The 11,698-nt window shown below is 31.8% G+C and overlaps 1 protein-coding gene across 1 annotated transcript; it reads left to right on the top strand.

Annotated features, from left to right (window-relative positions):
* Positions 1 to 7,190: 7,190 nt before the first annotated feature.
* LOC119192768 (putative phospholipase B-like lamina ancestor) lies at positions 7,191 to 11,240 on the top strand. Its single transcript, XM_037446531.1, has 6 exons — positions 7,191 to 7,327; positions 7,793 to 8,189; positions 8,414 to 8,563; positions 9,125 to 9,377; positions 9,641 to 9,918; positions 10,936 to 11,240. The coding sequence occupies exons 2-6, from the start codon at positions 8,071 to 8,073 to the stop codon at positions 11,186 to 11,188; spliced, it is 1,053 nt and encodes a 350-aa protein (XP_037302428.1). The 5' UTR covers positions 7,191 to 7,327; positions 7,793 to 8,070; the 3' UTR covers positions 11,189 to 11,240.
* Positions 11,241 to 11,698: the final 458 nt, after the last annotated feature.

Here is an 11,698-nt window from a genome sequence, read left to right as displayed (position 1 = left end):
ATATACATGTAATGTTTTTGATATATTATGAGGCCACGAAAACTATAATAGTAAGCTAACCATCATCATATCATTTACCTTTTAAAATATATCAGTATAAATGTCATAGGTGAATACTTTAAACAGAACGTCAAAAGGCCATTCTCAAGATTCCGGCCGAGTGCTGAGATATTATTTGCATAGAACGTATAATTTGGTACTAATAACTTATAGTGTTTGCCTTTTTAATTTACTTTGCTGTACGGTTGACTGATTTTTTCACTCTAAGGTATCTACAATTCATTCAGTAGTAGCAATGTTGTATACATTTCATAAAATAGGTTTTAAATTTTGTAAATTTTAATATTATGTATTTAAGGATTATTTCCCTTGATCCAACAATTTTGTTGTTATTTACTATCTACTTATATATGTATATGCTTAAGTACTATAGAAATTATATATTAGTTATAAATGGGACAGTATCATCTGAAGAAGTGTTTGTACCTCGAATTCGTAATAAACCCGTATCATTAAATTGAAACAATTTAATACTTACATACATAACTTAATATTTGGCGACACCGAAGGTAAATGTTCTCGAGGCCGAGCACCAACCCGATAGACAGGCCAGATTAAAGACTCGTCTGCCACCGAGTTTTTCAAATTAAATGAAGATGCGATGAACTGAAACCAGTAGAGACAAATAATCCGCTCTAAATACGGTACATCCAATGATAACCACGATCTTCAGCCATGAGGGACTACACAGAGAGAGAGAGGGAATACTTATATTGTAGAGTATGTCTTCAACGAAATATATCACTGAAAGAATGCTGTCCAATAATAAAATTGGTATAGTATCATTTAAATAAAATAACAGCGACTTGAAACATGTGATCTTATTCGCGTTAATGGCCTTGGCGAGTTTTGAGGACATTTTAATGTGTCAATAAAATTGATTAAGTAAATTTACCTGATTTTTTTAAAATATAGTATATAAATATTTGTGTACACCTGCCCTTATGCCACTTTAATATGGGGTCACCGCAACAATAAGACACAAAGTTGCAATACCTTTTGTGTTTTAGGATTATACTATTAGGCTAAGTGTCAATGATACAATACGCGTTAAGAAGGAACACTGGATTACCTACAAAGGCTAGCAGAGATATATTTACATTACTTCTCAAACTGCTGCACTGATAGGAAATTCATTAAATCTGTCTATGATTAATGCACGTGTTGTAACGCTTGTGTTTAAAGGTCACGGAGTTCATAAACATATCGCGTGTAATGACGTGCCAATTACATACCAACACTCGTAGAATAAAATAATATAATATACATATGTACAATTCTGAAGCATTTTAATGTAATCGAAAAGATCGTATCGTTTCGTTTCCATAAGGCCATACCCTCAGCAAAACTGCCCGCTAACAATATTTTAAAAGCTATCTATTTGTAATTTATACTACATATCAAAAAATTAAACATATTTCTGCTATCTATGCTTTGGTTTGGTTGTTTAATTTTTTTTATTTGGATATTGTTTTGTTCCACAATGAGAAAGCCACTAAAATCGTTACGTTTCGTTGAAATTGAGGATACTGATTAAAATATAATGCATTCTACAATATCTTTTTTGACGTATAATAAAAATTTGCGAATATATATAATAGAGAAATTATTTGAAGTATTTTTACTTTTACAGTAATCAGTTTTTAGTTTTAGAATTTGCTAGAGTACGTATTTTTTCTGCAATACTATTTCGCTAAAAATACAATTCCTTGCGTTAATAATATCTTTCAATTTGTTTTAAAATCGAAAATAACCTAAATTTAAAATAAAACACAGGTTTCATCGAAATATATAATGTAAAGGGATTTGTGGCGGAATTCTGTTTATTCTCACCTTTTTGGATGAATACACGTGACGCGGATCGTGAATGGTTGTGGGAGTGTTTCGACTGATATTTAAACTTGGAACAACTTTTATTTATGATCAAAAGAATGTCGGTCGGTCTCTACCTGCTCCTGCCAGAGAGACAAGTCTCGGATTGGCGACTTTAGTTGGTTGACGCTATCGTCTATACACTAATTGTTTGTTAATTTTACAATTGCATCTAAGAGCTTTATAATATCTATACTAATGTATAAAAATTAAGTTTTTTTAACGCATTAATCTCTGGAAATACGAGATCGATTTTGAAAATTATATTAATTATAGAAAGCTACAATACACCTAAATGCTGTAGGCTATTTTTTATCACGGGAAAATATTTCCGAAATCTTTCCAATGCAGGCGCCGCCACAGGCAAAAATTAGTTATTCTAATAAAGTCGTATAAACTAAGCATAGAACGCGGTATAATTTTTCGTGCTATAGTATATTTAAAATACACTTTAGTGTAAAGCCACCAAATCCGGGAAAATAAACTCTGTCTGCACGCGTCATTGGACATCCGTTACGTTGTTTGTATATGTCAGGGAGAGGTTTTGGTTGACACCTTGCCAAAACTTATTTGATTCCCTTTGTATGTGAGACAAATTCTGTTAGTTTATTTTTTGTTGATCTAGGGATCACTATGGCGCTTTGTTCATCTATTTTTATGGACTTTATTTTGGTTTCGTTAAGTTTCGTCTTTATATATTTAACAATTAAAATTAAAAAACACGAAATATTAATTTCAAAATCAGCGGTTTTACAAATACAAAGAAGGCTACACTTTGATTCGTCAACAATTTTTTTTCCTTATGTCGTGTAGAATATGAGAAATTAATACGAATAGTGATATTGATACAATAGTCCAAATTAAAATATACCATTCTCTTGGACTAGCGATAGGAATACGTACTTTTTTCACTAGAAGGCTCAACTTTGTGTGGGTTTTGTAATTTTCGTCAGAAAGGCGTACTGGTCTTCAGACTAACCCAAATCTTTTCCGCGACATGCAAAAATGTGTTGTGCTGACTCCAAATAGTATTCGAACAGTTCGGGTCGGTCGGGTGGAAGAAAAATAATCCAGAATAAGATGTTAAATAAGTTCACAGCCGCTACTTTATTGATGTTATAATTATTTAAAGTGACTGTATGTTTTACTTCTTTAGTTTCTGGGTTAGATCCACTGACATAGTTTTTGATTATTTATCAGCCGATATATCATGATTTCTTTATTTTAGTTTCCTTTACTACCGTGCTATTAAGATCATATAAGCAGTACTTTACTGTAGTTAAATAAATCGGTGAATTTTATTTGTGAAAATACAACATCAACTTTACAACTCCAGTCAAATGGTACATTCAGAGATCGTTTAAAGCTGGAATAATGCAATTTATATTGATCCTCCGCGTTCAGTTTTCAACGAATCCATTAGGATCACTTTGTATGACGTAAATACAATACTAAAACAGACATTTGGGTTGTTATTGTATTAGGTATTATTTTTGCTATATTCAGAAGTTCAGTGCAAGTCAGCAAGAAAATGGTTTAAGACATTTTTGTTTTAGTGACATTAGACGTTGCTCAATAATCAATATCAGGATTTTTAGGTCATTTTATACTTTATATTTACACCAGTGAACAGACTTTTTTGCTTTCGTAACAATTAAAACTTTGACGTCAAACACGAAATCTACAAAGTAGTGTCTTTATTCATAATTCACATATAAATATTTATGTGTTTGCAGTGAGAGTCGTGTTGACTTTTGCCAATAAATTACTTATCATGTTATATAATCAACGACTACGAAAAACTGTGATTTAAGGAAAATATGACCTTCATTATTAAAATTAAACTATTTTTCCGATTTTATCGTGGTTTTTATATTTTAATTTTCTTCCGACGTTTCGACTTTACACCCTTCGTGGTTATGGAGGGGACTGAGGTGTTGGTCATTCACAAAGTCTAAGTAACAATATCTACCTACGTTTTACAATTATACAACGTTACATTTTTCTAAACGTCGGGAGAAAATTAGAATATAAATACCGCGATAAAATCAGAAAAATAGTTTAATTTTAATGTCTAACATTCGCGTAAACATAAGAAATCATTATGACCTTCATTAGTTTCTATTCTGTACATGACTTTATGTTCTTACCTTCAGACACGTGTACTCTAAAATACACATATTTTATGCTCTACCTAGAGCATCATCATAAAATCATAAATGTACTTGTGCGTTATCCGGCTCCAGGCAATATTGATTTACTTTCGATTTGTTTACGTATTCGACGGACGTACGTACTTCTGCAAATTCGGTTCTAATATTTATAATAAAATAACATAAATTTACTCAGTGCTACCAGAATAACTCCCGTACGATTAGGCGTTGGTTTTATTTCTGTACGATCTTTACCGTTACCCGCAGTTTGCAATTTTGCTATGGAAGACTATCCGGTGGTTTCAGTAATTTATTTTCCTGGTAGTGAACTCAACGTTAGGTTGGTCTCGTGGGTGAGTGGAAGAATTATAAGTGAAGTGGCCTGTCCTTCCTTGTGTAGAGCGTAATCTCTTTGTGATGCGTGAAATTCTATGTTAAAACAATAGAGTTTATGTTTTTATTATAAACGCATACGAAGCAACAAGTATTCGCCCGAAATTCAATAATTGTGTACCTAATAATAATTTTTTACCCATGGAGCGGATCATCAATACCACCGAATCTATTTACAAAGAATATTACGGGTACTTGTTTGACAGTGATTATAAAAAAAAGCACGATAAATATCTCACTTGCTTTTTCTTACACTATTAATTACAAAAACCTTTTGACAAGTAGGTACGTTGAGTTATTAGAGTCCATACATACGTCTTGAATAAGAAGAATAAATAAAGGCTTGTTTAGAAAGTGAAAAAACTATTATAACCCGTAATATTATAAATCCGCGCAAACAGACCGCGAACAGGGGCCAAGTGCGTGCTTTAGAAGTCGATCACGAATAAACATTCACCAGTATTCACATAAAATCACGTATTTAAGATAAACTATATTCGCCGATTATAACTTTTCATATCTAGAAATGGATACAAAGTCTAAGCGTTGGTTGATCTTATTTGAAATATGTACGATTTATAATGACCATTTAAGATTCTCTAAAACCCTGACATTTTGTTTCATCTTCATTGAATGGTACTTTACATTTGTCATTAAATGCAACAGGTTTAGTCCATTGTCCATTGTCAACGATAAGAGTTGTTCGGCGTATTAATATTGTAACAGCTTCAACCTTCAAGCAACTCACTTATTTTAACCTTTTTTTTATATTAATTGCTAATGTATATTTAAGCTATATTACTAGGTATACAGCAAAAATCCACGAAGGGTCTGAATAATTTTTGATTATAGTACTAAAATAGGCTAAAAATATCTTTAAATTGAATTTGTTCTTTTATTAACTTAAAAAACGGTAAAATGCTGTTCATTTATTAGAAAGAAAAAAAGGTATCTACTTATTTGGTATAATCCACACGTGATATTCACTCGGTCGCGATAGTGAAGAAGTGACGATTATCAGACACTTAGGGGTCGAATGATTTGGCAATATATAAATATTGTTTCACGATATTTTACGTACCTTTCTTTTTTACTTTAAACAGATTTTTATGTTATTTTATATAAGAGTAGGTTTGCAAATAAAATAATATTTTAAACTGTTTACTGTACATCCAAGACAAAGAGGAAAATTAAATATACAATAGAAAATAAGCTAAATAAGAGGAAGTACAAATGGCGGTCCTATCGGAATTGACGATTACTTCCAGGCAACCTTTTGATGGACTTAGGTACCAAGGAAAAATAAAGCTTTTATTTTTCCTTGGTACCTAACAATTATAACCTTAACCTATAAAACACAAATTTAATTGAGATATTTTTGTATTTGATCTATGTGCTTCATTGTTATTCTAGCAATCCTGTTTCTAATAATCCTTTCATATAAAAGCAGCTATTTCAACCTGCGGCCCGTCACATCGGGTTTCTTCATTTGGCCCGCTAAAGCTTTGAAAGTGGCCAATTTGACTTTACAAATTTCATTAACTCTAGACAAACTTTTCTCAAGATCATCTGAGCCGATAGCTAAACTTATAAAAATAAAAAGCATTTTAAATTAATTACGTTTTAAGAACTTAGCTGGTCAATAAATTTACGTTCGTAAGACATCTTGTGATTCGTATAAAGAAGGTTGAGTACTGATGTAGATCGTAGAGTGTTAATTGCTTAGAAACAGTGTCGATCTACAGCTGATGGATAGTTGTTAGGTGATTGTCTAAGCTCCACGTGTAAGTGTTAGGTACGTTGTGTATGATATCAGGTTCGGTGCGTTGCGATGCACTATACACCCAACTCTTAGTTCTGATAGCGCAATCAGCCGCCTTTTTGCTTACACTGTGAAATATATTTTGCAGATGGTCAACAATTATTTATAGATTTGTTTATTTGAATTTATCATACTAAGACAAACCTATATTTGAAGGCTTTAACCTAAATAAGGTTGTGAGTAACTTTATACAGTACATCGGGTATATTGAATATCTTTGACCTTTGTATTGAATTTTAGATGCCGGTTAATTTTTACCATTAAAAAAATCTTTTACCTAGATTTGTCCTCAGACAGTTCAAAAAATAAAATTATCGGATCTTAATATTTGCTTTATGTATTTCGAAGACTTAAGATAAGTAATTCATGTGCTTATTTAAGTATTAAATACGTAATTCAATTGGGGTCTATGTATTTGTACAGGTTTATTTGTGTTTTTTTATAAACTGAAAATTGAAAGGAATTGTTTTATATTTGCTATAATCTTTCGAGTTAAATTTAATATCGAAATCCACATACGTAGAGCATATTTCTTTAATAATTATTTAAACGATAGAATTGTACTTAGTTACAATTATTTATAATTCAGTATATAATTAAGTTTATAATACAGTAATCACAAAGGTTTTTGGTCGTAATTTTTTTTAACTTAGTTACATAAAAAGCATTGTATTGCACGTTTTAGACAAAAGAACGACAAATGCAACATTGTAATTTACAAACAAAAAAGAAAGGAAAATAATTACATTTGATATCAATTTCTATTTCAGTAAGTGTAATTACATACGTATAGATAACGCGAGAGCGCAATCCTTAAACATTATTAGAGTATCATTTATTTGTACGGTGATAACACCGTATATCTACCTGACTACCGATGAATACTTTCCAGTTATTGTGAGAACTCCCTAACCGTACACCTACACTTCTCGTTTTATCCAGAAGTGAAACAAAACGCTCCTGTGATTGTGTTTGGGAAAATGTATGTTTAATAAAATTCTTTTGGAGCACCATAATTTAGTTATCGGTAATATTCCATTAGTTTATCTGTTTACGTTGTGAGCTTGATTTTCAGACGTGCTAATAGAGTGCGTGTGACTTTAGCGTTTGAAATTAGTAATATTTAATATGTGGTTAAATGCGAGTCTAAAAGTTTTTTATAGGTGTTTTGAAATTTTCTACAAATTGAATGATAACCCAATACTTTGATGTTTTTTCTGTTCCTTACGAAATATTAAAAAGAAAGTGACTAATCATTATAAATTTGAAATATATATTTTATTTTCTGTTGTTTGCGTAATTACTTGCGTCAATAGGCAATATCATCATCTTTAACTTGTTCTTAATATTTGTGGTTTTGTCGCCTTAATCGATTTACGTCGGCTGTGTACGTAGCGATATAATAAGCATATTTAAATATATATAAAGCTAAAATACGTCAACATTTACTTTTTAGGGAGCGGCATATGAATAGTCATTTTGTTTGTTACAGAGTTAAAGGGAAAGAAAGTGATAATCTGGTGAAAAAATATCGCATAACAATAAAAGACAGAGTACAACTGTCAATGCCGTCTCCGAGCCCAGCGTCCGGAGCATCATCAGTGGTACCGTAAACACCTGGACACACCATCGCATTTTGATGGTCACTCTCCCGTTGGAGAAAATCGTCTACACGCACTGTCACTTCATTGTTATTAAGTTCCTCAACATATTCTTCATTTTATAGTTTATTTATATATAACAGATTGTCATAAGTGTAGTACTATAAAAATGAGCAAGATTCTGAAAGTGGTCGGCGCCTCTTGGCTCCAGACCAAAATAAGCTCTTACGTGTTGGGAATACTTGGCGTACTTGCTATATTGGCTCTCTTCGTCGGACAAATTGAAAGGTTTGTATTCTGCACCTCTACAAGTCATTCTAGATTAATTAATTTGATATCTCATAAGACACAATATTGTTCGCAAGGGTAACTGTATCAAAACACTGCAATACAAAACTGCAAATGACAGTATCTACATGTTTCTATTAACTTATCAGCTCCGTTAATATATTCCCAAGTCTTTATCATCGAGTGCAAATCATAAATACTCAAAGGCAATAACTCGCTTCCAGAATCCAAGAAGATGGAAACTACGCAGCAACAGTGTTTTATTCGGAGAAAACTGGATATCGTATTGAATATTGGGGCCAAAGCAACGAACTCGCGGAAATATCGAAAGGAGTAGCGCGTGCATACTTTAGAATGGACATTGATACTACAGGGTAACTATCATTGTAGCATTAAACCGGTTATACTACATTATATGTGAGTAATAAAATTGAAATACTTAACTATATTTGTTTGCAATCCGTAAAATATGCCAGTGAATAAAATTATAAGAATTCTTTGTTTGAAATCTTATCGTGTTTTTTTTAAGCAAGTTAAATATGCGACAAAAAAGGAGTTAACTTGTTATATTAATTAAAGTACTTTTTTTCATGATTATATGCCTAAAATTACTAACATAACAATAATAATTTTGTATTCTGCGATAATAGCGTCAACTTCGAAATGTTTTGTTTTGGTATTACGCGTAATTCTATCTTAATGATAATTATTACAATATCGCATTTTTACTAAAATTTTATCGTTTAAATAATTATTATATCATAATATTAGATGTACCTTCAAAAGTCATACATCTTTTTTAAAATTGCGTAAACGACTGTTTTATCATGTATATAGTATCCATATATAAATCAAGTATTTACATGACTGTCCATGAAAAAAATAATATACCATAAAAATCTTGATAATAAATTAAATTAACTTTTGATTTGCAGTTGGTCTCTTTTGGAAGTAGAGACAGATGGCTCTTATCCCGATGAAATCCAAGCGTATGCAGCTGGCATAGTTGAAGGCGCACTCACATGGTATCTAATACATACACACTTGGAGAATACCATAAGGGCTAAGTGCGAAAATACGCCATTAGAAAAACAGTGCAATAAACTTAAAGATGCTTTGGATAAATCTGTCGACACATGGAAAAGTTACGCGGCGGAGCGCAGCAGCAGTGATCCTTATTGGCATCATGTGAGTAGGACTTTTCAAACATCTCTTTAAAAACTAATTTATTTAATTAAATTTATTATAGGTATCCTATAACCAAAACTTAAACATAGTTGTACTTTGTCAATACAGCAATTAACATGCTCTCACATAGCTATTTCGGTTTTTACGATTTACCAATTTATTTAGAATATTATTGAATTTCATATTTTCAATGTTTCTTTGACAAATCCAGAAAAATCAAGATCTGGCAGTTCATCTTAAGTATTAACGTAATTTATTTTCAGGTATCTCTACACTACACCCAAATCAATGGCATCAACACTGGCTGGAGGTATGGAGTTGAGCGTAGCATGAGCGAATATGACACCGACATATCGGACCTGTACTGGTTGAACTCCGTGGCAGAAGTCACGGAGCTTCAACACAAATTGAATATTTCGCTAGATGACTCGATAGACTTGTTGCCTGACGTGTCCAGCGCGTTCCTGAGGATCGTCAATGATACAGCCGAAGATGGAACACCAACGAAGAACTTGTATTTGGCTCATAATGCGGCTGGACGGTATGTATTTTTTATTGTTAACTGCTAAAATAATAATAATTGGGCTTAGTGGGTTTTGTAGATGTAGGTATTCATTATATTTACAACATATATATCTGATACAAAGGATGTCATCAGATAGTAAGCTACCAGCTACTAAAACTGTTATGCACATAACGAAAAATTACAAATTACCTCAGTCCGCTTTGTGACTGCATGAAGGCTACGAAGTCTTTAAAACATCGGGGAGCAAATTAAAAAACAAAGAACCGCGATAGAATTTGAAAACTAGTTATACTTCTAGTTTTATTTCGAAGTTATAATTTGGTCATTTTGTATCATCGAGACAAATAGCTGGCAAATTAAATGACATCTCAAAGCTACACAACCTATCCTTATGGGAAGGAAAAACTCATTTTTAAGAAAAAATAACCCTATTTCATAAAATAATTATGTGTGTGATAATTGTTTCAACAAATAGTAATATCGAACCTATATAAAATGTTTTTTCCCGAAATAAGATATAGTTAATACAATATGTTCGTAATGGGTTCACCCTCTTACGAGATCATTGCCATTCACCTAGTTGCAAATAGTTTTTGGTGTGACCGCGTCCTTGTAGTTAAATTTAGTTTTTTTTTTTTTATGTTCATTAGCACCATGCTCTTAGGTAAATTTTAAGACAGCGCGTCATCACACACGTTTGACAAATGATGTTTTGCAATATGCCTCAAGAATTAATGCAATTTCATGAGATTTTTTTATGTTTCTATTTTGTTTGTTTGATAAAATATATACCTACAAATGTCCTAAGAGTTATTCATCTAGAAAATTCAATTGATAACGGTTGAATATTGCCATTCTTGGCTATTTCACCGCCCCATCTCATCAACATTTAATATAATTGTGTTTACATCGCCGACATCAGTAGACAAGAATTCAAATACATTTTGAATCAACGCAATTTAGAAGATTGATTCAGAACACGCTTCCAAATATTTAAATCAATCACGTCAAACTGTCTAAATTCCATTTCAGTTACACAACAATGACTCGTATATTGAAGAGATACAAATTGAACTACCATTTAACATCAAAAGATACCAATTTAGTTCCTGGTACGTTCGTGGATTTCTCAGGATATCCCGGCTCAATAACTAGCCAAGACGAATTTTATATTATTAAAGGGAAAAACCATGAGATGGCTGCAGCAGGAACCGCTTTACGAAACTTCAATAATGAAATATGGAAAGAGGTCAACATTACTGAACAAGTATGTATTAAATTGTAATGTTGTGAACACTTTACTAATGAATAAGAATTATGTATTATAAGTGAGTGTATTAGTTGTTTTATTACGTGGATAATGCATGGTCACTTCTAAAAACGACATAAAAATATTATATATTTAAGTGCACAATATTGTTAATAAAACCACTATGACGGATCACTGTTATTTAATTTGATATCTTAAACATAAACTTAAAGAACTACATTATTGTGGCTGCTCGCCGGCAGCCCGTGACAGGAAGAAGGAAGTGGAGGCGTGTTGCCACTAAAACAAATTAAATTACATATTAACAAATGTTACCCTAAACAAATATAAATGTACCCATTCAACATGCCTCCTTACATTTATATTTTAACTAAATCATATCATACACTACTCATATCAAGACAATAGCTCTATAAACATTACCTTCAGTATAACATATTAATTGTAACTTATTTTTTTTTTTGTTTTTTTTTATATTACAATTATCATCTTTCAATTTAAACCAATATTTATCTCAACATAATA

This window comes from Manduca sexta, unplaced genomic scaffold (genome assembly GCF_014839805.1).
Source record: "Manduca sexta isolate Smith_Timp_Sample1 unplaced genomic scaffold, JHU_Msex_v1.0 HiC_scaffold_3137, whole genome shotgun sequence".
In the NCBI taxonomy this organism is placed as follows: domain Eukaryota; kingdom Metazoa; phylum Arthropoda; class Insecta; order Lepidoptera; family Sphingidae; genus Manduca; species Manduca sexta.
Note: the sequence above shows the minus strand (reverse complement) of the source record. Positions and strands in the feature narration are given on the sequence as shown.

What these genes read in the sequence shown, in the direction of transcription:
- LOC119192768 (XM_037446531.1), top strand. Translation starts at nt 8,071, where the DNA reads ATGAGCAAGATTCTGAAAGTGGTCGGCGCCTCTTGGCTCCAGACCAAA. An exon ending in TTCGTCGGACAAATTGAAAG is followed by an intron (nt 8,190 to 8,413) that starts GTTTGTATTCTG and finishes ACTCGCTTCCAG; the next exon opens with AATCCAAGAAGATGGAAACT. An exon ending in GTGATCCTTATTGGCATCAT is followed by an intron (nt 9,378 to 9,640) that starts GTGAGTAGGACT and finishes ATTTATTTTCAG; the next exon opens with GTATCTCTACACTACACCCA.